The 26,319-nt window shown below is 50.0% G+C and overlaps 2 protein-coding genes across 21 annotated transcripts in view; both read left to right on the top strand.

The window, feature by feature from the left end:
• The first annotated feature begins 738 nt into the window (after positions 1 to 738).
• On the top strand, positions 739 to 15,187 carry MARCHF2 (membrane associated ring-CH-type finger 2). Of its 3 annotated transcripts, XM_040239524.1 has the most exons (6): positions 750 to 869; positions 4,865 to 4,933; positions 5,666 to 5,893; positions 9,906 to 10,101; positions 11,796 to 12,005; positions 14,368 to 15,187. In XM_040239524.1, coding segments are annotated over exons 2-6 (792 nt in total). In that variant the 5' UTR covers positions 750 to 869; positions 4,865 to 4,931; the 3' UTR covers positions 14,524 to 15,187. The 3 variants fall into 3 exon arrangements, with proteins under 3 accessions (XP_040095459.1, XP_040095458.1, XP_040095460.1); XM_040239525.1 differs by lacking the exon at positions 4,865 to 4,933 and having other exon boundaries at positions 739 to 869; XM_040239526.1 differs by lacking the exons at positions 750 to 869; positions 4,865 to 4,933; positions 5,666 to 5,893 and adding an exon at positions 7,733 to 7,851.
• Positions 15,188 to 20,478: 5,291 nt separating this feature from the next.
• HNRNPM (heterogeneous nuclear ribonucleoprotein M) overlaps positions 20,479 to 26,319 on the top strand; it is a 40,206-nt gene continuing 34,365 nt past the window's right edge. For 17 of the 18 annotated variants that reach the window (XM_040239501.1, XM_040239508.1, XM_040239510.1 and 14 more), the window contains exon 1: positions 20,480 to 20,695. In XM_040239501.1, coding sequence (XP_040095435.1) covers positions 20,583 to 20,695 — 113 coding nt within the window. In that variant the 5' untranslated portion in view covers positions 20,480 to 20,582. Of the gene's footprint in view, positions 20,696 to 26,319 lie in introns of all 18 variants that reach the window. The other variant, XM_040239521.1, reaches the window with a different exon arrangement.

Here is a 26,319-nt window from a genome sequence, read left to right as displayed (position 1 = left end):
TTCCCTGGAGAAGGAAATAGCAATCCACTCCAGTACTATTGCTTGGAAAATCCCATGGACATAGGAGCCTGGTACAGTTCATGGGGTCGCAAAGAGTCGGACAAGACTGAGCAAATTCACTTCACTTCACTTCACTCCCTACACTGAGATCCGTGAGGGCAGCACTATTTGCCATATTAAACATTGTGTCCACAGCGCCTAGCACAGTGCCTGCCTCATAATAGACCCTCTTACTGATGGTTATTACATCTAATCAATTAATTTGTTGTATATATAAGTGAAAATGAATGATGAATAAATGATGGCTTTGGGCTCTTCCACGGCCCCCTAACCTCTCTAGGTTTCTGTTTCCTCTCTGTGAAATGTGATCAGATGGTTCATCCCGCCGCCAGAATTGATGAGACGCTTAAGGGAGGTGAGGAACGCAAATCCGTCTGCTGGTGTCACGTTGAATTCTGTAACGGTTTAATTTATTAAGTGGTCGTCTGCAGGTGGCGCCACCGGCCGCGCTCGTGCCCCGAGTCGAGATAGGGCGGGGTCGGGGATGGGGGGGCGGGACCGAGGTTAGGGCGGAGCCAGGACGCGGTAGGGGCGGAGTCAGCAGCTGCGGCCTCGCCGGGCCTGTGCGGCCCAGAACGTCCCCGTCGCCTCTGGCCACGCCTTCCAGGGTGGGACATCCACGACGATTGGCCAGTGTAGGCGAGAGGTGGTCGCCATTGGCCCGTGACACCGTCGGCTCGGCGGGCGGTGTCCGGACGCAGGTACCGGCCAGAGCGGAGCTAGCAGCGCTGACAGGACCGGCCGGGCCGGGACCAGGGCCGGGGCGAGCGGAGGGGCCTGCGCGGCTGCCCGGCCCGGCCGCGGATCAGGTGGGCACGGGCGGGAAGGATGGGGTGGAGGGGTGCCGTTCTGCGGCATGGCCCAGAGTTCGAGGCCCGAGCCCGGCCCCCTGAAGGACGGCCAGGCTCGGACCGTCGGCCTCAGCCTTCCCAGTGACTAGGTGGTCTCAATTTCCGTGTTTGTAGAAGGCAGGAGGTCTCCGGGGGGCTGGCGCGCAGTAGGTGCCTCTCTGAGCCTCAGTTTCCCCATCTGTGAAACTAGGTCATCCCAGGACCAACCTAACGGGGCTGTTGTGAAGATTTAGGAGGTGCAAATGAAGAAAGCACCCTGCGTATAGTAGGCGGTCAATAAGTGACCAGTCACCTTCCCCAACCTCCTCCTCAGAGGGGCTCTGCCAGGAAAATAGTCAAGATGATGACCCAGGCATTTGCTTAGCAGAGAGCCTGGCTGTTAGTGGGTGCTCAAAACAGGACAGCCAGAATTTATAGGTTTAGTCCATTTAATCCTTTAGTGACAATATCAAGTGGAAGTACTAGAAATGTTCCCTGCTGTGTTGCTGTTGTTTAGTGGCCAAGTCGTGTCTGACTCTTTTGCGACCCCATGGAGTGTAGCCCACCAGGTTCCTCTGTCCATGGGATTTCCCAGGCAAGAATACTGGAGTGGGTTGCCATTTCCTTCTCCAGGGGATCTTCCTGACCTAGGAATCGAACCCACATCTCCTGCATTGGCAGGTGGATTCTTTACCACTGAGCCACCAGGGAAGCCCCTTCTCTGCTATACAGCTGAGGAAGTCAAGGCTCAGAGAGGGCCAGCCTTTCAACCAGGGCTACATAGTGAGTAAAGATCAGAGCTGGGATTAGAGTCTGGCCTCCAGTGCAGGGCTATGCAAGTGCTGAAGGGCACACAGGAGCTTGTTTTTCCTAAGTGAAGAGAAATGAATGCATTTCACAGGCTACACATTTATCCTAAAAAAATAATAACTGTGCGCATTTGTTGAGTGCTTACTGTGTGCCAGACACTGACTGTGCCTTGTATCATCAGACCTTCCCAACAGCTGTCTGTAAGCTGAGGACAATAATTATCATAACAACTAAAATTTATCAACTTATTCATGCTTATACATATATGAGCTGGGTCTCATTGCAACCCACCATTATACAAAAGAGAAAACTGAGGCCCAGGGAGTGAAGCAACGGAACTGAGATGACACTGTGGGGGAATTAGGGCCATCTGACTCTTCTTCCTTCAGCTTCCTGCCCTCAGAAAAAAGAAGCTGTTCAAAAGGTTGTGGTGCCCCTGTGCCACCCCAGACAAGCCTAGCCAAGGACGAGCTTCGCTGGAGGAATTGAGCCTAGGGGCTTCTTCTTACGAAGCCCTTCAGCAGACACGGTCCACTAGCTTCATCAACTTATTTAACAAAAGAGGAGAATGAGGCCCAGAGAAGCCAAGTGACTTGTCCCAGGATACACAGCATCAGCACCAGAGTCAGGACTTAAAAGAACACAGATCTCTTGGGTTCCAGACCCACTCACTGGACTAAGTTCAAATCCTACACTGCCCCAACTTAGCTGTGTGATCTTGGGCAATAACTGCCCCTCTCTGAGCCTCCTCACCCGTCAAATGGGGGTAGTTATTGGACTTCCATCATAGGTTTGTTGTGAAAATTGAGTGAACTCCATCTCCCGGGCACTGGGCCAAGTTTGCTGGAGGCGTTGGCTTAGTCACCCCTCCCAGCAGCCCCAGTTCTGAGTCCAGCTTGCAGTGAGCCCAAGCCTCTGTGCTTTGCACAGATCCCCAGCCTCTGAAGATTTCTGGTTCCCATCTTGGGTGCTGGCAGACCAGGTCTGGGGATCGAGGGACTTGCCTTTCCCACCCTGCTCTTACACGGAAGAGGGGCTGAGGAATTAATGCAGCAACTGTGTACCAGACATTGGATCAGGCGCTGGAGATGACCAATGGTGGAAGACAGATGTCGTTTAACCAGCAGATGAAGAAATAAGAACATTAATGGGACCTCCCTGGTGGTCCAGTGGTTGAGACTCTGTGTTCTCATTGCTGGGGGCCTAGGTTCAATCCCTGGTCAAGGCACTAAGATCCTACAAGCCTCACCATGTGGCCAAAAAACGAAAAAGAAATAAGAGCATTTCAGAGAGGGACACATCTGTAAGGGCAATAATGTGGACATGAGTAGCACTTCGACCAGAACGATCAGGGAAGGCCTTGCTGGGGAGGTGACCTTTGAAGGAACATTTATAACAATTATTGGAGTTCAATAAACTCAGCACAGTGCCTGGCTTGCAGGAGGTACCTTTTCTTTTTTAAAATTTTTATTGTTTCTTAACACCATTTTGTATGGGGGTATAGCCAATTAACAACATTGTGATAGTTTCAGGTAAACAGCAAAGGGACTCAGCCATACATATACATGTATCCATTCTCCCCTCAAACCCCACTCCCATCCAAGTTGGCACATAACACTGAGCAGAGTTCTATGTGCCATATAATAGGCCTTTGTTGGTTATCCATTTTAAATATAGCACTAAGGTTAGGTATGTTTTAAATATATATATATATATATTTTTTATTTATATATTAGGCTTGCCCGGTGGCTCAGATGGTAGAGAATCCGCCTGCAATGCAGGAGACCTGGGTTTAATCTCTGGGTAGGGAGGATCCTCTGGAAAGGGAATGGCGACCCACTCTAGTTTTCTTGCCTGGAGAATTCTATGGATAGAGGAACCTGGGAGGCTACAGTCCATACTGTCGCTGAGCTGGGTCTTAGTTACAGCATGTAGGATCTCTAGTCAAGGCTTGTGGGATCTAGTTCCCTGACCAGGGATCCAACCTGGTCCCCCAGCATTGGGAGCACAGAGTCTTAGCCACTAGACCACCGGGGAAGTCCCAGCAGTTACTTAATTTACAGTAGCCACTATTTTTTTTCCCCAAACTTTTTGTTTTGTACTAGGATATAGCCCATTAACAATGTTGTGTTAGTTTCAGATGAACAGGAAAGGGACTCAGCCATACATATACATATATCCATTCCAACACCCCGGCTCCCCATCCCAGAACCAGCCAATAAGGCTTGTGTGTTTCCCTCTGAGAATTACATGAAAGTAACAGAGTTTCTCTCATCCGGGCAGGCACATAACATTGATCAGAGTTTCCTGTGCTCTACAAAATGTCCTTGTGGGTTATCCATTTTAAATATAGCAGTGTGTACATGACCTTCCCAATATCCCTAACTATCCCTTCCCCTGGCAACCATGAGTTTATTTTGCAGTAGCTGCTAGCATCATTTGGTTGATTTGCAAGCCTTGCATGAGCAGATTTTACCAGTGTTGTTTTGGTTCTGTCATTGCTTTTCCCCTGACAATAAAAGAAATGGTAGAACTTAATGCATAGGAGCTGTGATGTGTCTTGGGACGCCCAATTACTTGCAGAAATGTGAAGGCCAGTCCTTGGAGGGGCAAGAGGCACGGAGTCCCCTCTTCAGCCTTTCCCTTGGGTAGCCCAGCAGCTTCCCTGCTGGCCTCACTTGGGAGGGACAGCAGTGTGCACGACTTGGCAGCCTGGCCACTGCCCTGTGGGTGTTATCTCGGTCATGCAGCCTTCCTCCCAGGCTCCTCCTGCCTCTGGACTGACACTTGCTTATCTGGCTGACTGTGTGGCCCCACTTAGGAGGCTCAGAAGGGCCTATTGGGCCCAGAGAACTTCTGGCTGAGCTGTTCAAAGATTGTTGATCTGGCAGGAGACTGTCCTGGTGCAAAAAGTTAGCCAGTGACTTGCGCTGCTTCCCTCCGCCCCTCTTTGGATATCAGAGTTTGACTAGCAAGGGTGGGTAAAAACCACTTGTGTGTGTGTGTGGGGGGGGGTACCTCGGTGAGTGTTTCTGGGGTCTCTGGACCACAGTTCCTGGGGACAGACGGTGGAAGGTGAGATAAGTTTGGGACGGAGATCCTTAGCTCTAGGGCACCTGTATTGGCTTCCAGAGGCCTCAGTCCCTTTCATGAAATTCTCACAGGGAAACACACAAGCCTTGCTGGTTGGTTCTGGGATGGAAGAGGAGCTTGCCAAGGGTTCCTGCTGACATGTCAGACCCTGGTGTGGAGACGTAGCGGGATGGAATCCTGCTGAAGTCAGTCTCCACCCTCCTCACCGGAGCAGACTTCAGATTGCTGCCTGAGGCTCTGGCTGTCTCCCATGGCCTCTCCTTGGGGACAGAGGCACCACTCTAAGTGGTTGCTCTTTTGGGTGGGGATAGACACTACCCCATTCTGGACTACCATTTCCTCGATAGCCAGAATTATCAAGAAACTCAGAGCCCACAAGAAGCCATGAACCAGCAGGGTCAAAATGACTCACCATCCTGGTCATTTGGGCCAAGTTTGTAGCTCAGTTCTGACCCACTCCATGGCAGGCTTATCCTCTCTGAGTCCAACCCTGGGAATCCAGTCCATGGGGAACAGTTTCTCCATGGTTTTGGCAGGGATGGTTCTGGCCCTAGAGAGCACCGCGCACTGGGCCTACCTCACAGAAGATATTCAGTCACTGTTAGCTACTGCTTCAGGCTGGAAAGGTGATGTCCTGTATGCTTTGTGGGCCAGACCAGGATGACCTTTCTTAGGAGAGTCAGAGAGAATATAGCCAGGCCCCTGAGATGTGCCAGGCCTGGCCTGAGTTGCATGTGTGACCTGACTGAATCCTCATAGCCCCCTCCAAAGGCCCATCTTAGAGACTGTTCAACCGCAAATCACAGAGCTGGCTCTGGGCTGTGTGTGGCTTGCTAACCTTGCTCTTGATCCTCCTGCCGGCCTCTCCCCAGGCTCCTGGGACCATGGGCCTTGGGCCCTGAGGACACAGGGCTCCCTGTGGCCATGACGACGGGTGACTGTTGTCACCTCCCCGGCTCCCTGTGTGACTGCTCCGATAGCCCTGCCTTCTCCAAGGTCGTGGAGGCCACAGGTCTCGGGCCACCCCAGTATGTGGCCCAGGTGACTTCAAGGGATGGCCGGCTCCTCTCGACTGTCATCCGGGCCTTGGACACACCAAGGTGAGTGGTGACCGAGCAGGGATTGATGCTTTCACTTGCTTCACTCTCCAGCCCAAACAGTTTACTCCCAGCCTCACCTGCAGTCAGAAATCCAACCACCTGAGACATCCCTGGCAGTCCAATGGTTAAGACTCCACGCTTTTACCACAGGGGTCGTGGGTTCCATCCCTGGTTGGGGAACTAAAATCCTGCATGCCGAGTGGTGCAGCCAAAAAAAAAAAGAAGAAAAATTCACCACCTAGAGGGGCCAGGTAAGCAAATAAATCAGTGAAAGGGGCCCAGTGAGTTTCCATGTGGGGACCCACCACATGGAAACTGGGTAGACAGGTCAGATTCTTCAGGAAAAGCTGAAACTCCAGATTACTGGGTGAAATTTGGAGAGCTGATGTTGCTGAGTAGTTCACATCTTGGGGAGGCTGCACAAGGAAGTAGCTGGTAGTGCTGGTTGTGGCCTCAAGGTACCTGAGCTTGGGGCCCACGTGGGAGCCTCTCTCCATGTAGGACTGGGAAAAGTTGCTGCTCCCCTGTATCTCTAAACTGGGGCACCTTCTTGCTGGGTGGTTCTGAAAGTGCATGGCCATGGTCCCCATATATTGCTCACAAGGGGCTTTGCCCCCTCATAATGCTTCCCTGGTGGCTCAGTGGTAAAGAATCAGGAGCCACAGCTTCGATCTCTGGGTTGGGAAGATCCCCTGGAGGAGAAAATGGCACCCCACTCCAGTATTCTTGCCTGAAAAATCCCACAGACAGAGGAGCCTGGCGGGCTACAGTCCATGGGGTCTGATACAACTGAAGCAACTGAGCATGCAAAGTTTTCGATTAATGTAATTAAACCTTGGTGCCAATCTTCCAGACACATGTGTGAGCTGGATCTGCTTGGTTCACCAACTTGTCATCAAGGGAAAGAGATTTAAGGAAACCCCATGTGTGCATGCTAAGTAGCTTTAGTCATGTCTGACTCTCTGCAACTCCATGGACTGTAGCCCGCCAGGCTCCTCTGTCCATGGGATTCTCTAGGCAAGAATACTGAAGTGGGTTGGCGTGCCCTCCTCCAAGGATTCTTCCCAACTCAGGGATGGAACCCTGGTCTCTTATGTCTCCTGCCTCGGCAGGCGGGTTCTTTACCACCAGCACCACCTGGGAAGCCCAAAGAAACCCCACACCAATTTAAATCTGCCTTAACTCATTAAGATTTAAACTAGCCACTAGTTTCTCAAGTCTAATATATTACTGTGATGTTTCCTTCAGATCATCAAATTTGTACAGTTTACCTTTTTGGCCACTTGGGAGTATACTGTTCAGTGGCTTTAAGTACATTCATGGTGTTGTGTAACCATCACCATCATTCAGCCCCACAACTGTTTTTTTTTTTTTTTTTTTAATATTTGTTTATTTGGCCCTGTCAGGTCTTCGCTGCAGCACTTGGGATCTTCACTGTGGGTCACAGACTCTCTAGTTGTAGCGTGCGAGCTCCGGAGAACACGGGCTCAGTAGTTGTGGCACACCGGCTTAATTGCCCTGAAGCATGTGAAATTTTAGTTTCCTGACCAGGAATCGAACCCATGTACTCTGCATCGCAAGGCAGATTCTTAACCACTGGACCACCAGGGAAGTCCCTCCCATAACTCTTTTGATCTTGTACTTTGTGTTCACTAAACACTCACTCCCCCTCCCCCTTCCTCAGCCCCGGGGCCCCACACCATTCCTACTTTCTGTCTCTGGATCTGACTCCCTTAGAAAACTCATAGAAGTGGAATTCGCCAGTCTTTGTCCTTTTGTGACCGGCTTCTTTCACTGAGTGTCACGCCCTCAAGGTTCATCCACATGGGTAGCAGGTGTCAGAATTAATTCATAGACTTTTCATTCAGACATACAAAGAAGCAGATGGAAGCCTTGCCGTGTTGTGGAGGGAGCCCAGTGCTGGGCCCCCTACAGGTCTTTGCCTTGCCTGAGCCCAGGTGAGACTGGAGGGCTCCTTCTGGGCTTCCTCTGGGGTCTTGGTTTCTCTGTATGCATCTCCATCAGATCCCTTGAGTCAGGAAGGTGTCTGTGTTGCGTGACCCAGCCTGGGAGTGAGGGGACCCTTGGCAGGCCTAAGGGGTTCCCAGCCAGAGCTGCCAGCAGAGGGCGTGGGGAGGACTTCTCCCTCCATGGGGGTTCCCGTGGGGCACCTCGCCTCACCCTCTCTTTTGACACCTGGGGAAACCGAGGCCTGGAGAGAACTGGATACCTGCCAGTGTCACTGGGCATGGCTTCCGTTTTCTTTCTTGTTCACATCTCTCTTCCGTGGAGCCTGCACTGGGCAGCCCGACGGGGACCTGTGGATGTCTCACCCACTCTCCCATCCCATTTTCTCCTCTCCTGTTTCCTCTGCATGATTTTCCTGCCAGAATTTCAAACAGTAGAGCCCACTTCTCTTGCCCTACTTCTGGGGGCAGGCAACCTAGTGGTTCTGGGTTCATAGGCCTTAGAGCGACTTCCTGGGTTCAAATTGAGTGTGACTTGGCACAACCAAGTCAACCTCTCGATACCTCAGTTTCCACATCTGTGAAATGGGGGCAATAACAGCACCTTCCGCCCAGGCTCCCTGTGAACACGAGACAGATTGACCCCGATGTTGCCCTTTGAATGGTGCGTGGGACCTGATCAGCACTCCATCATAGTCAGTGTATGGTTTGTTTACCCATATTTCATTTTCTCTGAACTTGAACCTCCTAAGTAGGGTTCCCTGGGACAAACCCCCCAAACCAACCCAATGTGACTCTTCCTCCTGGTCCTCATTACTTCCACTTTCTGGCCTGGCTCCTGGAATAGGGATGTCTTTCCTGTTCACTCAGTGTGTGTCGGGAACATGGGATCAGGGTGTGGGTGCACAGGGGAGCTGGGCAGGCCCTTTTGATGTCGGAGGAGAAAGCATTACCCCATGCATAGGACCAAGGGCCAGAAAGCAGACCTGAGGGGTTAGCTCTCAGCTCCTGGGTTTCAAAGCAGCTGGGCCCCACCCCCAGAGCAGAGACACTGAGAAAAGGAGAGAAAGTTTCCTAGGGGAAACTGGCAGTGTTATCTGGAAAACAACTCTCCTGCTCCACCTTCTTCATGTGTTCCTGCAATCCACTTTCTGGACAGAAATGTCTGGAAAACAATGACTCATGTGCTGGACAGCCTCTGGGCCCACCAAGGCCACGCACCCCTGGTCTCTTGAACTGCCCCAGAAAGGACCCAGAATCCCCTGAGACCAGGCTGGGGCAGAGACTTCCCTGAAACGGAAAATGGCTTCCTGTAGATGCCTTTTTATGTCTGTTTTCCCAGCCTGACTAGAGTGGAGGAGCCCAGGAGCTCTTCTCCTGGGACTCACAGGTTTCCCAGGTGGCATAGCCTTCAGGTGTGGCTGAATCTCATGCTTCTGATGATGTTCTTGAGAATCTGCCTCTCCCTACCTTTTGGCTCTGTGATCCTCTGTTTTAGCATCATTTGCAGACTCCAGGTGGAGACTGAGCTGCTGCCAGCAGCTCCAGACTTATATCAGCCATGCTGCCTGTAGTTCTGGAGTTGAGAAGAAAAAAAGAAGAGTTTCAGAAATCAATTCCAGTGGCTCTGCATCACACATGCCCTTCCCTGAGTCAGCCTCTGACCAGAGATGTGTGGTGTTTTGATTGGTCAGGCCTGGGGTCATCAGGGGTGTCCTCTTGAGATTGGGGCAGTTGCCCAGCACAGTCAGGTGGTGGTATAGAAGGAAGAGCAGACACTGGGCAGGCAGGTACAAGTGATGCCCACCCTGGGCCTGAAACGATGCTGCAGGAACCCTGGGGAGGGAGCACATCACTCCACCTATGGGAGTCTGGGAAGGCTTTCCAAGAGAAAAGGAGATTTGGAGCTGGGCATTGAGGGATGAATAGGGGTTTGCCAAATAGCAGTATATAGGGGCAGCGCTGAGCTTACGATCCAGGGCAGAGTGAAGCAGGAGCAGGTAGGAGGCTCAACCATTACTCATGTGTCCCATCTCTGTGTCTAGTGATGGTCCCTTCTGCCGGATCTGCCATGAGGGGGCAAATGGGGAGAGCCTACTGTCTCCATGTGGGTGCACTGGCACGCTGGGCGCTGTGCACAAGAGCTGTCTGGAGAGGTGGCTTTCCTCGTCCAACACCAGCTACTGCGAGCTGTGCCATACAGAGTTTGCAGTGGAGAAGCGGTCCCGATCTCTCACAGAGGTACGCTTGGGAGCCAGAGGCCAGAGTTGGGAGAAGGGAGGAAGGCAGACATGGGGCTGAAGGAGGAAATGGCTTTGGAGGATCCTAGTGGGCTGGGGAAGCGGCTTCTCTAGAGGGAGGATCCTCTCTCCTCTCCCCGGGGCCACTTCTGCTGATGGGGGTGGGAACTGGGCCTGAGGTTCCAGATCTGACAGGTCCTGTGCCCTTTCCCTGCTTTGGTCACTTCAGGTGACCCTAGAGCTGAGACCTGAGGAATGAGGAGCCCCAACCTGGGGAAGGACAGTCCTGGCAGGGAGCACAGCAGGTGCAAAGGCCCTGAGGCCTCCTTTGAGGAGGAGCTTGGTGTCCTTGGCCAAGCCCACGTGGTTGGAGAGAAGGGAGTTAAAGGAGGAGGACAGTGGCCCTGAAGGAGGGGTGGTGACCTGCCCGGGGGACTTTGTGGGCCAATCCCGAGAGCTCAGCTTGAGTGCAGTGGGTTAGGGTCGAGACAGGGTATTTCCAAGTGTGGTGGGAGCCACACGGCTTCCCAGAGCAGTTGCTGCTCACCAGGGTGCCCTCCTCCCTGCCCAGCCTTGCTTGGCATGGGGCATCTGAGAACTACAAGGGGTGATATCACTGGGCTGAGGTGGGGGCTCCTGGAAGAGGCCCTGGCCCGCCTAGGACCTACTCTTAAGAGAACAGTGGGAGAGCAAGCCAGCCTGTGCACACAGCTCACCCTCTCCCCACTGCCCATTGTGTGGAGCACATGCTCCCCCCCCAGGGCCTTTGCACATGCTGTTTCTGCAGCCTGGAGCACATCTCCCCCATTCCTCATGAGGTTCGTTCTGCTCAATTGAGTTTCTGCAGCCTTACTTCTTCAGCATAGCAGTCCCCACCTTGATCATTCAGTCATTTCATCTCTCCCCCAACCAGCAGGGGAGCTGCAGGCAGGGATTCCTACCACCCGTCATCTGTGGCAGGCAGTGTAGCATAGCAGCCAAGGACACACAGACCCTGAGGCAAGACTTCCTGGGCTCCAGTTCTCGCTTTGTAGACCACTAGCCATGTGAGTTTGCACAAAGGAGTCAGCCCCTCTATGCCCTCCATTTCCCCCATCTGTAAAATAGGCATGGGACTTCCCTGGCGGTCCAGTGGTTAAACTCCGCACTTCAACTAGGGCCTCCCAGGTGGCTCAGTGGTTAAAAAAAAAAAAAAAATCTGCCTGCCATTTCAGGAGATGCAAGAGATGCAGGTTCGATCCCAGTGTCGGGAAAATTCCCTGGAGGAGGACACAGCAACCTGCTCCAGTATTCTTGCCTGGTGAATCCCATGGACAGAGGAGCCTGGTGGGCTACAGTCCATGGGATCACAGAGAGTCAGACATGACTGAGCTTCCACTGCAGGAGGTGCAGGTTCTATCTCTGGTCGGGGAACTAAGATCCTGCAAGCCTCATGATGTGGCCAAAAAAAAAAAAAAAAAACCAGGGGCAGAAATGCCCTGCACCTACCCAGGCCTGTCCTGTCATCATCTCAGTAAGTATCTGAAAGAAAGAAAGGATTGCAGGAGGCAAGGCAGGAGTAGGGTCCTGCAGGAACAGTGATGAAGATGGGTGTCTGCAGAGAGTGCCCTGATGCCCCATCCGCTGGCATAGGCTCATAGCAGGGCGGTGTGTGGTGGTCCCTCTCACCGGCTTCCCCTCCCTCCTTCCCCGCAGTGGCTGAAGGACCCTGGGCCTCGGACAGAGAAGCGGACGCTGTGCTGTGACGTGGTGTGCTTCCTGTTCATCACGCCACTGGCCGCTATCTCAGGCTGGCTGTGCCTGCGGGGGGCCCAGGACCACCTCCGGCTCCACAGCCATCTGGAGGCCTTGGGGCTGATCGCCCTCACCATCGCCCTGTTCACCATCTATGTCCTCTGGACGCTGGTGAGTGGCTTCCGGCCAGACAGCAGGCATCTGGGAGCAGACAGGTCAGGGGCTTGGGCAGTGACTTGGATGGAGCTGGGGTGGGGGACAGGGCGGCACGCTGCCTGCCTGGGCTTGTGGCTGGCACGTGGGGTGGAAGCCCCTCCCAGCATCTCATGGAGCTCCAGATTCCAGGTCGGTTTGAGGTCCCAGGAGCCAAGCTTGAGGCTTCTGCCCGAGGAATGCAAGATCATGGGATCACTTCAGCTGAGTGCAGGCCCCGCTAGCCACGAGTACCATTAAGACCTGGCTGTCTGGGTTTTGGGGGCAAGGGGAAGGGAGAGAGGCAGAGAGCCACTGGAAAGACTGTGGAAGAAAAGGCAGGAGAATGAGAGAGACAGAGAGGATGATCAAGAGACTGAGAGAGACTTCCCTGGCAGTCCAGTGGTTAAGGCTGCCAGTGCAGGGGACTTGATTTGATCCCTGGTCAGGGAACTAAGGTCCCACAGGCCATGTGGTGCAGCCAAAAAATAAAAAACAAAGAGACTGAGAGAAAAGGTGACTGAGGTTGGGAGAGAGTGAGTGTGGTGGGGGTGTTGTCCCTGGGTTCTGGCAGGCATGAGAAGGGGGGAAGGTCCCACAGATAGAACCACAGCTATGGGGGTGCCCCTCCTCAAGAATTATTTGCAGTGCACCCACCAAGCAGATTTCTTAATACAAGTAGGATGCATCATAGGTCCTGCTTTGCAGTCGGCTTGTTTTCACTTTGCTAATGTCCTTTAAAAAAAAAAAAGGCAGTCACCCAACAGTCCTTCATTGTGTGGGTGTGCTATATTTATTTAACTAATCTCTTTTGATGGACACAGGGATTATTCCAATTTTTTTTTTCCTTCTCCTTTATTTGCTGTTATAAACTGTGCTTTGGGTGCCACCCATGCAAATGTTTCTTGGAACTTCCTTGGTCAAAGAGTAGGAACCACTGACATTTACTGGGAAAAAAAAAAAATTTTTTTTAACAGATTTGATTCACTAGAGCAGTTCAAGTGGAGAAGGCGATGGCACCCCACTCCAGTACTCTTGCCTGGGAAATCCCATGGATGGAGGAGCCTGGTGGGCTACAGTCCATGGGGTCGCACAGAGTCGGACACGACTGAGCGACTTCACTTTCACTTTTCACTTTATGTACTGGAGAAGGAAATGGCAACCCACTCCAGTGTTCTTACCTGGAGAATCCCAGGAACAGGAGAGCCTGGTGGGCTGCTGTCTATGGGGTCACACAGAGTCGGACACGACTGAAGCGACTTAGCAGTAGCAGCAGCAGCAGCAGCAGTTCAAGGTTTAACAGCAAAATGGAGCAGAAAGTACAGAGTTCTCCAAAATCCTCCCCAACACCTGCCCAGCCTCAACCACAGTCAACATGGCCCTGGAGCGGCAAGTTCATGAACCAACACTGACGCATCATCACCCAAGGCCACAGTTTACGTTACGGGTTCAGTCTTGGTGTGGAACAATTTGTGGGTTTAGACCACTGTATAAAGACATGTATCTCCCACTATGGTATCATACAGAGTGTTTTCCCCACCCTAAAAATGATGTGCTCTGTTTATTCATCCCTCCTTCCGCTCTGATCCCCGGAAAACCGTTGATCCATGTTACTGTCTCCATAGTTTTGCCTTTCCTTAAAAATGTCATAGAGATGGAATCTCGCAGTAAGTGGTCTTTTTAGTGAAAGTGCCGAGTCCTAACTAGCCACTGGACCACCGAGGAATTCCCTGTAGCCTCTTCAGATTGGCTTCTTTCATTCAGCCGTATGCATTTAAGATTCCTCCGTGTCTTTTCACAGCTTGATAGCTCATTTCTTTTTAGAGCTGACTAATATTCTAATGGGTTTCCCAGGTGGTGCTTAGTGGTAAAGAATCCACCTGCAAATGCAGGAGACTCAAGAGACATAGGTTCGATCCCTGAGTCGGAACGATCCCCTGGAGGAGGGCACAACAACCCACTGCAGTATTATTGCCTGAAGAATCCCATGGACAATGGAGCCTGGCAGGCTACCATCCATAGCGTCACAGAGTCAGACATGGCTAAAGCGACCTAGCATGCACGCACAGAAGAGGCTGTATCACTTCACTGCCACCTTCTGAAAAACAGAAAGGGACCCCCCCACATACACACAGAACCTTGGCAGGGCCCTCAGTGCTGCTGGGGAGGGTCCCCGGGTGAGTGAGTGGGTGTGTGTGCTCTGTCCATGTGAGAACCGCTTTGCTGCTGCCGCTGCCTCTGGAAGCAGGGGCCTGGTGCTGATCTGGGTCAGGGCAGAGACCCCAGGGGCACTAGTTTTCCAGCCACTGGCCCTCCCGCTCATATCCACCCTGCCCTGCAGGTCTCATTCCGCTACCATTGCCAGCTGTACTCCGAGTGGAGAAGGACCAACCAGAAAGTGCGCCTGAAGATGCAGGCTGATGGCTCCGAGGGCAGCCAGCACTCCCCACTGGCGGCCGGACTCCTGAAGAAGGTGGCTGAGGAGACGCCCGTGTGAAGGTTCGGGCCAGCCTTGCTGTCTGGGCTGGAGGCAGCTGGCAATGCCCTGGTGTTCAGAAGGACAGAAACTGCCTGACCCTTCCTGCACGGCCGGAGCGCTTCTCAGGCCAAGAGATGCCGAGCGGAGGAGCCGATTCTGTGATTCCTGAGTGAAGCTGTTTTCAGATTGATTTTGCACACTCTTGTATGTGAGGATGATGAACGGACAGACGTGGCCCCAAGCTCCGGATGGAGCGGGCACCCTGATCTCATTCTGAAGTCTCCCTGGCCCCTCCTTGGCCACCAGTTGTGGCCACAGGCAAGTCTTGAGTACCCATCGGGCCGGGAGGCTCTGCAGGCTTCTTGCATTTTCCTGCACCTGGCAGGCTCGCTTTCCAGGCACCCTTGACTTTATAACGTTGCACCACATTTCAGAACACCTCCCCTCCGAATGAATAAAAGGAGCCCCTTGCTGGAAAAAACGGACTTGTCAGTCACATTTCTGAGGCCTCAAAGGGAGGGGCCTGGGACCGAGGGGGGTCAGGGACTACCCAGAAGTAACAGTGGCGACAGCAGATGCTCCCGACTGGTTTGAGGGATCCATTGTGAAATGCAGGGTTTTCCAGGGACAAGGAGGTAGCAGGGTTATGTATTAAATGATTTAAAATAAATATACATGAGAATAGGTTTCACTTCCTGTGTATTTCCCATGGGTTAGATGCCATGCTAGGCCCTTCACACTCACTAATGTAACATCCACACTTACGGAGGGTCACCCCAAATGTGGCCCAGTTCTAAACCTCAACAGATATCTGTCCTTTAACTCCCTCTACCATTATCAGCAGGAAGAATGGCTTTTAACCCCATTTTTACAGACAGGAAGACTGAGGCCTAGAGCAAGGCAGCCTTTGTCTAAGGAAGTGGAATCTTCCTGGGGTCTGCATGGCCCCATTGCTGGCCTCTGTGTTTCTCCTTGAGGAGGACCCAGGTAAAGAAGCCGAACATGGTCATGCTAACTACAGTACCTGCTTCCTGAGCAAACTTCTGAGCTTTTTACACTTGAAAGTTCTTTGCTTCAGGCCACATTGAATACTCTGCTGAAATACCCACCCTGCTGAAAGTGGGTTCTGGAGGCGGGGGGGGGGGGTGTCCCTTATGAGTCCCATTTTGCAGATGGGCAAACTGAGGCTCAGAACCACCATAGGGTCCTTCACCTGAGGTTGCACATCCCCAGTGGGCCTAGGACAGCATCTGGCTGTTCTGTTGTTTTGGGCACAAATATTGGAAAAGACCCTGATGCTGGGAAAGATTGAGGGCAGTGGAAGGAGGTAACAGAGGATGAGATGGTTGGCATCACTGACTCGATGGATTTGAGTTTGAGCAAACTCTGGGAGATAATGAAGGACAGGAAAGCCTGGCATGGTGCTGTTCATGGAGTCACAAAGAGTTGGACATGACTGTGACTGAACATGCATGCCCTGTTTGGTATGTGGGTCACCTCTTCAAAAAGTAAAGTTCTCTCTGCCCCAGGGGAGGCCAGCTGGGATGCAGGGGTGGAGGCTTGGAAGCTGGCACCTGAGAGGCATGTAGGAGGAGCAGCATGGCAGATGGGTTACGCTTGGAGCCCTGTGACTGAGGGGCAGAGGGCTGGGAGAGAGGCAGTTAGAAAGATGAGCATCACGTGGCGGCATCTGCAGAAACAGGCTCACCCTCAGGGATTAACTGTCGTCATTTGGGGCCTTTCTTGCTTCTGTAGCGTCTCCCTCTACATAGGACTGGCACCCACCCCCTCAGGCCAGCTTTAGAGTGTGGTGCCCTTTGGATGATGTAAAGAGGCCCCAGGGTATGCTATCGTGAAGAGAGAAAGCTGTTTCCCTTGCAAACCTCTTCCAATACTTTCCATGACATCAAATAGAAAATTGTAGTTTGGTGCTAGGCTGTCTTTCATGACTCTTAACCCTAGCAAAGAGAGAGCAAGTCTTAGAGCCTTTGGCAGAGCCTACGACTGCATGTGTACTTTAATAGCATCATCTTTTATTCTTTACAATAAGCTATTTATAGCAAGCTTTCAATATGGGCTGTGTGCTGTGCTGTGCTTAGTTGCTCAATTGTGCCCGATTCTTTGTGATCCCATGGACTGTAACCCACCAAGTGCCTCTGTCCATGGGGATTCTCCAGGCGAGAATATTGGAGTGGGTTGCTATGCCCTCCTCCAGGGGATCGTCCCAACCCAGAGATCGAAATCAGGTCTCCCTCATATGGGCTGTGAGGTAAAGCAACATCTTCTTTTTTTTTTTTAAGCAACATTTTAAAACATCCGTTTTATTATTCTTGTTTTTTTTTTTTTTTTTCTGGCCAAGCTGTGAGGCTTGCAGGATCTTAGTCCCTTGATCACGGATTTAACTCAGGCCCTGACAGTGAAAGCGCCAAGTCCTAACCACCAGACTGCCAGGGAATTCCTCAAACATCCTTCTTTTAAAGACAGTAAAGCATCAGTTACAGCAAAGTGTGAAAGAATTAATAGCCCAGGCGATGACAAAACCCAGGAACTTGGTCAGGGTGGGGTTACATCCACCAGCCTACAGGAGCACAGCCTAGTGGAGAGTTTGTCTTCTCCCTGGGTCTGGCTTGTGGCTGATCTCCAGTCACACCCACTTTGGGAGAAGGGATCAGAGGAGAGATGGCTTCTTGTCCCCAGTGCTTTGTGTTCGAACTCCTCTCCGTGATTCTGACAGATTGCTGTTACCTCCTCTGCCATCTCTGAGCCCTGCTGGATAAGGGAATTCAGAGATTTGTGAGGCTTCCTCTGGTTCAAGGGCCCCTCTGGTCTAGAGAGGTCAAAGGGAGAAGACGGTAAACTGAGATATATTCCAGTGGGGCCAGCAGAGAAGGGTTGGTATGCAGGGTGGATTTTAGTAGATCAGAGATTTCTGAGTGGGAGGGGCAAGGGTAAGGGGGTAAGGGGTCAAGATGAGAGGAGGAGAGGCTTGCAGATGGGGCAAAGAAAGGAGTTCTGAGACAAGTAGTTTGAGAAGTGCTTGGGATTGGGACAATTGCACTCATCTCACACACACTAGCAAAGTAATGCTCAAAATTCTCCAAACCAGGCTTCAACAGTATGTGAACTGAGAACTTCCAGATGTTCAAGATGGATTTAGGAAAGGCAGAGGAACCAGAGATCAAATTGCCAACATCTGCTGGATCATAGAAAAAGCAAGAGAATTCCAGAAAAACATCTACTTCTGCTTTATTGACTATGCCAAAGCCTTTGACTGTGTGGATCACAACAAACTGGAAAATTCTTAAAGAGATGGGAATACCAGACCACCTTACCTGCCTCCTGAGAAATCTGTATGCAGGTGAAGAAGCAACAGTTAGAACTGGACATGGAACAACAGACTGGTTCCAAATCAGGAAAGGAGTATGTCAAAGCTGTATGTTGTCACCCTGCTTAATTAACTTATTTACAGAGTACATCATGTGAAAAGCCGGGCTGAATGAAGCAGAAGCTAGAATCAAGATTGCTGGGAGAAATATCAATAACCTCAGATACACGGATGACACCACCGTTATGGCAGAAAGCAAAGGAGAACTAAAGAGCCTCTTGATGAAAGTGAAAGAGGAGAGTGAAAAAGTTGGTTTAAAACTTAGCTTAAAAAACTAAAATCACAGTATCCAGGCCCATCACTTCATGGCAAACAGATGGGGAAACAATGGAATCAGTGACAGACTTTATTTTCTTGGGCTCCAAAATCCCTGCAGATGGTGACTGCAGCCATAAAATTAAAAGACACTTGCTCCTTGGAAGAAAAGCTATGACCAACCTAGATAGCATATTAAAAAACAGAGACATTACTTTGCTGACAGAGGTCTGTCTAGTCAATGCTATGGTTTTTCCAGTAGTCATGTATGGATGCGAGAGTTGGACTATAAAGAAAGCTGAGCACTGTAGAATTGATGCTTTTGAACTGTGGTGTTGGATAAGACTCCTGAGAGTAACTTGAACTGCAAGGAGATCAAACCAGTCAATCCAAAAGGAAATCAGTCCTGAATATTCATTGGAATGACTAATGCTGAAGCTGAAACTCCAATACTTTGGCCGCCTGATGTGAAGAAATGACTCCTTAGAAAAGACCCTAATGTTGGGAAAGATTGAAGGCAGGAAGAGAAGGGGACGACAGAAGATGAGATAGTTGGATGGTATCACCGACTCAATGGACATGAGTTTGAGCAAGCTCTGGGTGTTGGTGATGGGACAGGGAAGCCTGGTGTGCTACAGTCTATGGGATCACAAAGAGCTGGACACGACTGAACAACTGAACTGAACTGGGATTGGGAGCAGGAAAGAGAGAGTGGGGCCTAGCCTCCACCTCGACAGTGCGTGCTAAGTCACTTCAATCGTGTCCAGCTGTTTTCAAGTGCATGGACTGTAGCCTGCCTCTGTCCAAGGGATTCTCCAGGCAAGAATACTGGGGTGCATTAATTACCATTTCCTTTTCCAGGGTATCTTCCTGATGTAGGAATCAAACCTAGGTCTCTTACGTCTACCTGCATTGGCAGGTGGATTCTTTACCACTAGCTTTGTGACCCCATGGACTATACAGTTCATGGAATTCTCCAGGCTAGAATACTGGAGTGGGTAGTCTAGCCCTTCTCCAGTGGATGTTCTCGACCAGGGTCTCCTGCATTGCAGGCAGATTTTTTACCAATTGAGCTATCTGGGAAGCCCTAGCTCCACCTGGGAAGCCCCAAAACCCCCATAGCAGAAAGAGAGAGTGGGGCTTAGCCTCTGCCTCACATTGAGTTTACTGAATTTATTCTCTGGGCCTGCAGTTCTCAGCCAGGGTCAGAATCACCAGGCTGGATTAAGTATTTAATTTGGTGGAAGGTATAGCAAGTGAGAGAGTTTCCCAGAGGCTGATGAAATGTAGTTATTCAGTGAGAGAGGGTAAAATGACAACAAGAACAAGAACAAACCAACAAAACTCTTTCCCTTTGTGAGTTTAGAGAGAGTTTGGGGGTTAGATGGGAATGTCTGCAAGTTCCAGCGAAACATTTCAATGTACCAGAGACACCAGAGAGAGAGGTGGCTGCTGGGGAAGGGAGCCTGAGGACTGAATGCTGGGGGCTCTGGACTCTTCCCAGGCCACTGTGGCTGTCCCAGAACACAGCTCTGTATCAACCCTGAAAACCCATCTGAGGACAGGGCCAAGTTCTCAGAGCAGCAGGACCCAGGGTCAGGCAGGAAGGAGTCCAATCGTTTCTTTTATCATGTAATTTCTATCAACAGGTTTGGCTTCTTGCTTGTGCACTCACTTAACAAACATTGATAAGCACAAAGGAAGTCTCCAGCTAGACATCTTGTTATTAGTTGATGGCTGTTTAGTGAGAGAGATTTGGGCCATGGGCTCTGCACTCAGAGTTCTTAGGCCGGATTTAGCCCAGGTATTCCTGGTGTAGGATGAGATACTTTCTTAACGAGACATTGTTAGCATTTTGCACATTTGTCCTACTGCTTGGCCCTTTGGTGTCCTACCCTTGCCTGGCTAACTCCTTTATAGCCTAGGAAACAGAACTTTAGCTGTCATTCTACCCCAGCTCGGATTACACAAAGCTGGGAGTGACGAGGTCCAGGTGTGGCGGGTGGAGAGATGCCTCCCTCATTAGATCTGGCAGAGGATGAAATGGTTGGATGGGATCACCTACTCAATGGGAGCGAGTTTGAGCAGACTCCGGGATATAATGAAGGACAGGGAAGTCTGGCATGCTGCAGTTCATGGAGTCGCAAAGAATCGGACACGATTGAGCCATAATAACAACTACAACTGGAGAGCGGATACTGTATCCAGTAGGCGCCAAACAACTTTGTTGCAAGAATGAATTAATAACAGCGGACTGTGCGTGCTAGCGCGCGGCGGGGGCGTGGCCCGGAGCAGGGGCGTGGCCCGGGTCCAGAGGGAAGGAGACCGGAGGCCGCCGCGGCGCGCGCAGGCGTTACTGGTCGCGCCGAGTCACGTGAGCACGCAGGCGCAGCGCCGCGCAGCACTCTCGCTCACACAAAGCCCAGACGCGGAGAAAATGGCGGCAGGGGTCGAAGCGGCGGCCGAGGTGGCGGCGACGGAGCCCAAAATGGAGGAGGAGAGCGGCGCGCCTGGCGTGCCAAGCGGCAACGGAGCTCCGGGCCCGAAAGGGTGAGTATTTTACGGCTCCTTGTTCCAGGCTGGGCGCTTTCGCGGTGGCTGGCGGCGGCTCCGTTAGATCTGCTGGGGCCTCCTCCCGGCGCGGCCTCAGCTGAGCTTTCTTTCCCCTCAGGGTCTGCCGAGGGTGGAGGCGGGCCGGGCCGTGAGGAGTGAAGCTGGGCGGCCCCGTGAGCGCCTGTAGGACCGCTCTCTCCCAGGCATCGGGTCTCGGCTCCTTTGGTCTCTCCAGACCGGGTCCGACGCTGAGGCCTTAGGCCGGGCCTCTGCGCGCAGGGATAATGGCGCGCGGGCCCCAGAGCCGACGAGACCCGGAGTCCGCGACCTGCTGGCTTGTCGGGTGACCTTGGTTGGGCGCGTGGCTTCACGTCTCTTCGCCGTCGTCCGGGGTCTCAGTTTCCCGATCCGTAAAGTGGGGGATAGGGGAGGGAGTGCGCACGCAGGATCTCGCGCGCGGTCGGTCCCGGTAAACGGTAGCGGAGGCGGGTAGGTATCGGGAAGGACCGCGAGGACAGCTCCGGACTCCCCCTCCCCCTTCCGCCCCGGCGCGCGCGGTTCCCCTCCCCCCCTCCGGCCCCGCGGGAAGTGCCTCGGTCGGAACCGCCCCTTGCCCCAAGCTCCGACTGAGAGTTCGTCCCTCAGCTCCTCCCCAGGTGAGCAGTAGGTATTTGTGGAGCGATCGGATCTGCTGCTCAGTGTTCAACCGTAGAAACAAAGTCTAAGAGGAAAGAAAGAAAAAGGGAAACATTTTCCGTGTTCTAGGGGAAGATTTTGCATCATTAGGCGGGTTCACCCATTTCCAAACTCGGCTACCCTTTCGAGTCCTTTTGGGGGCTCTGTCTCAGGTCTTCGGTTTTGAAAGTTTTCTTAAAGCTTTAAAGCATCGTCTTGTGTCTCCGGTGAACCCCACTCATTCTGATTACAGTCGCCTGAGAGGTGCGGAAAGACGTTTTGCCTTCGCCCGCCAACTGTAGGGGGAGGTGAGGGGAAGACTTGGGCACACTTTTGATTTCCCACATACATTTTTTTTTTTAATCTGGTGAAATTTACAGTTTCAGCCATTTTTAGGTGGATGATTCCGTGGCATCGAGTGCATTCGCGGTTTTGTGCAACATCACCAGTATCCACGCTGAAAACTTTTTCCTCACCCTAAATAGAAACTGTAGCCATTAAACAGTTAACCATTCACCTCTCCTGGATACCTGTGCTATGCGTTCTATCTCCTATGGATTTGCCTTCCCACCAATTTTTAATGTGTATAATTAGAGTTCATGGGGATTAAAAGTGAATGTAGTTAGTTTGCTAATGAACACTCACTAAATACTAGCTATATTGTTAAACTCTGTCTCCTGAGGTGGGGAGGAGGGAAATACCTTGGAAATCGAGAGAAAGGCATCCTAGAAGTATTCCCAACTCTTTTGTTATTGAAAACTCTGAAAAGGGACGTGTTCATTTAGACTTTTTAAAAATAACTTGTTTAAGGGAGCCTGGTAGGATTTTTGAGGACCATGTTTGGAGGCCTTTAAGATACACATTTATTGTCTTTTTTTTTTTTCCCCCTTTCAAAGCAGTTATCACAGGATGGAGTGCTGCTAGAATCGTGCTAGGTGAGAAGTTATTAGTTACAGATTATAGCATCTGGGGTACATTTTCCAAATTTCCCATTTTCCACAGTCCATTTCCAAATAGTCATTTTGTGACTGATTCATTTGACAAACATAAAACATGGCCTTCAGAAAAAATCTGAAGGTTTCAGAAATTAAAAGTCTTTGTTGGAAGAACCTCAGTCTGAGACTGTTTAAATAGAGAATATTTTAGGCAGTTAGGAACACTTAGATCTATTTTGTAGGGCCATTGGAAAAGTTTGTATTTTGGGTGTTTGTGTGTGTGTGTGTGTTTTGCATCGGGGAGCTTTTAAAGCAGAGCTCTTCAGAAAAACAGTCTCCCTGCTCATAGGGAGGGGCCAATGGATATTTTTGTAGTAAAGTGATATAAGTAAAAGGAGTTACCACGGGTGGGGAGCTTGGAGGGACTCCCCTCCCCCAACCCTAAGCTGCTGGGGGCGACCAGGTGTTCCCCCTAGGAGGAGGAGGATGATGAAAGGTGATCATTGGAGGGAAGCAGAGGAGTGTTCAAAGATTTTGACATGTTTGATATATACTTATAAAGAACTTCATTTTCCTTTCAGTTTCTTTGTAAAGAACTGAAACTGCTGGAGCCCTGGGACATGTTTGATATATACTTATAAAGAACTTCATTTTCCTTTCACTTTCTTTGTAAAGAACTGAAACTGCTGGAGCACTGGGGGCCAGCTGGTGGGCAGTGAATTCCAGACTAGGGAGTTCAGATTTTTATCTTGAGAGCTTTTTTTGTGATTTTGTGAAAGTCGCTCAGTGGTGTCTGACTCTTTGCGACCCCATACAGTCCATGGAATTCTCTAGGCCAGAATACTGGAGTGGGGAGCCTTTCCCTTCTCCAGGGGATCTTTCCAACCCAGGAATCGAACCCAGGTTTCCCGCATTGCAAGTGGTTTCTTTACCAGCTGAGCCACTTTTGCGGGATGGGAAATGAATGAGACTAGGTTCTTCTCACCCTTTGTATCCACCAGGAGTGGAGTGTGCTGAAAGCTGAAAAGGCACTGAGACAGCAAGCTTCATGAGGACCATGGAAAGCACAACCTGTTTTGCAATTTCTTTTCTCTGCCGGCTGTAAGCTGGCTTTTTTTTTTCTTATATTGATGAGAAATGCATTCCATCTAAGGACAGTCAAGATTCAGAGTTAGAGTGTATTGGGGGTAAAAATGTTCATTTTAGAGGGACACATAGGCTTAGGGGTTTTGGTTTGTTTGTTTGTTTTTTAATTTTATTGTTTAAAAATAGAGGTTACACCATACATTTAAAATCAGTGACTTAACCTACTTCACTTCCAGATTAACCTGTGGCCGAATCTGAAGGTGAGAGATGGGCTATTTTAAAAATAAAAATTTGTATTTAGTGTAAATTCCTGGGGATGCAAGGTTAGTGTTAACACTATTTTACAGTCAAGAAAAGATTTTTTTTTTTAAATCGAGAAAATTCAGGTTAAAGAAATTGACCGTAAGAATCTGGGGGAGGCCATCTTGACTCTAAGGCTTTTGCTGTTTCCACAGCAAACCTCTCAGTAAAGAGACATTTGAAGTGGGTTTTTTTCCTTTTTTAAATTTTAAACCCGATTCTTTGTGCTTTGCGGTGACTTGAGTGTTTGCTGTACTTTAAGAAGCGCTTGTATGCTTGATAATAATCTTGAGACACATTGGATGGTGAGCTCAGGATTAGAATGGGGCTCTGATTGTTGGAATGCATGCTGCTAGCTCTTTGCTTTTTTGATTTTATTCAAGGCTAGGCTGGGGGATACTAGTCTGCAAAGATTAGGTTGCTTGTTTCATTTGGGATTTCTCAGATAGACTCTCCCATTACTGTGTTTTGCAGTGAGGTGAAGTTTGAATTACTGTTTTGGTAGTCTGTGATGAGTACAGTGGAGGCTTCCCTGGTGGCTCAGTGGTAAAGAATCTGCCAGCAGTACAGGAGACAGGAGTTTGATCTCTGGGTCAAGAAGATCCCCTAGGGAAGGAAACAGCAACCCACTCCAGTATTCTTGCCTGGGAAATCCCCTGGACAGAGGAGACTGGTGGGCTACAGTCCTTGGGGTCACAAAGAGTCAGAGACTACACAGAGTCAAACACAGCGCTAAACAGCAAGTACAGTGTTTAGGTTTACCTTAGCCATGGCCCCAGTGGGCTTAAAGTCTAATCATTATGTGTGGTGGTAGAATGCAAGGAGTGAGTCATTTTCCAGAAAGTTTTTGATACAAAAATACATCATTGTCACAGTTAGTGTGCCAGCTTCTTTAAACTTGTGAGTGTGGGTAGTAACCACCTTTCGCAGATGAAGGAACTGAGGCCTGGCAAAGAGCTGGTGACATTGGGGTTCAGACTTAGAAGACCCTACCTCTTAGTCACCTGGTACTACCCTCTTAGATAACTGCGCTGAACATTTACCAAGCTGCTTTTTGTTAGGCTGATTGTTGATTCTCACAACACCCCTGTGAGCTTCATGGATGCAGGTTATGCAGGTTTTGCTGGTAAAGAACCATAGAGATAAAGAACTGGACTCACGTGGGTAGTTAAGTGGTAGACCTGGAGCTAGAATAGTGTGCTCTACATGTTCAGTACATGAGTGGAGTTCAGGATTGAAAGGATTTTTGTGAAGAATCATTCTACATAAGGGATAGTTCTGAAGGGAATATGGAGGTTGAGGGGGGGTCTTTTCTCTCAAGAGATGTGGTCAGGATTTCAAGATATTGTAGTTGCTGTTTCAAACTACACTCATGATTGAAAAACTCCAGGAGTTATGAGAGCATTATACATGGGAATGCTGTGGAAGCGTTAAGAGGGGGTAGGGATATACTGTTTTACATAGTGAATGTAGTGGCTCTTTGTGGACTAGGCACTCAGTATTTTAGTTTTTTAGTTGTGATCTTTATGTAAAGTATAATTCTAGTACAATGGAGCAGTGACATGGTAAGTTATCAGTCTTCAGAGTACAGTCAGTAAAACGGTTCCAAAACCGTATTAATCATAATTAATCTTACTTGACTGACTCAGAAGCTTCTTAAGGTATTTTGGACTTATCTTTATCACTGTATTAGGAATTAGGTTATAGATTGTCAGGAAAAGTTTTTAATGTACTGGGTCTATTTAGAACTTCAGATAGATAGTTGGGTGCCAGAATCAGGTGGGGTGTTTATTGACAATTGGAAGCAAGTTAGCAAGGAGACTATTGGTAAGGCTTTTATTTAGCTGGTTTAGGTAGCTTCAGTTTCTTTGAAAGATTGCAAATTTGTTAACTTTATGTAGGAGTTACAAGTCATGTTGGAGTAAGATTTGGAATTTGAGAAACCAGCAGGAACTTTAAGAAATGTATAATTGGCACAACAAACTGTACAGGTTGGAAGTGTGTGATTTGATATCATCACTGAATGAAAATAATACAGTTATAACCTGTAGAAGTTTTTGCTGCCCCTTTGTAATCCTGACTCCTCCTTTCCCCCACCTCCAGGCAGCTGTTAGTGTATTCTCCACATAAGTATTTATCAGTGCTTCTCATTGGGAGATTTCTTTCCCTTCACAGGACATTTGGAAGTGTCTTGGGGATTTTTTTCTTTTTTTCCTTATCTTCGTCTTCAGATCTGAGGAAGGGGTTTTGCTTCTGGCCTCCTTTGGGGGGAGATCAGGGACCCTGCAGCATATAGGGCAGGCTCAAACAACAAAAGAATTTTCTGGCCCAAAATGTTCATACTGTTGAGGCTGAGAGAACCTGCTGTAAATTAGTTTGCTGGATTACATTTTCTCACACAGTTTTACATGGCGAAGTCATACTATATGTACGCTTCTTCTGTCTGGTTTCTTTGAGTGGGGTTCATCCATGTTGTGTGTAATTCATTACTTACTGTTGAATAGTATTTCATTGTATGAATATACTAGTTTGTTGATTCATTCACCTGTTAGTGGGTCGTAGTTTAGTTGCTTAGTCGTGTCCAACTCTTGTGACCCATGGACTGTACAGCCTGCAGGCTCATCT

The sequence above is a fragment of the Oryx dammah genome, unplaced genomic scaffold, assembly GCF_014754425.2.
Source record: "Oryx dammah isolate SB20612 unplaced genomic scaffold, SCBI_Odam_1.1 HiC_scaffold_5, whole genome shotgun sequence".
Lineage (NCBI taxonomy): Eukaryota > Metazoa > Chordata > Mammalia > Artiodactyla > Bovidae > Oryx > Oryx dammah.
Note: the sequence above shows the minus strand (reverse complement) of the source record. Positions and strands in the feature narration are given on the sequence as shown.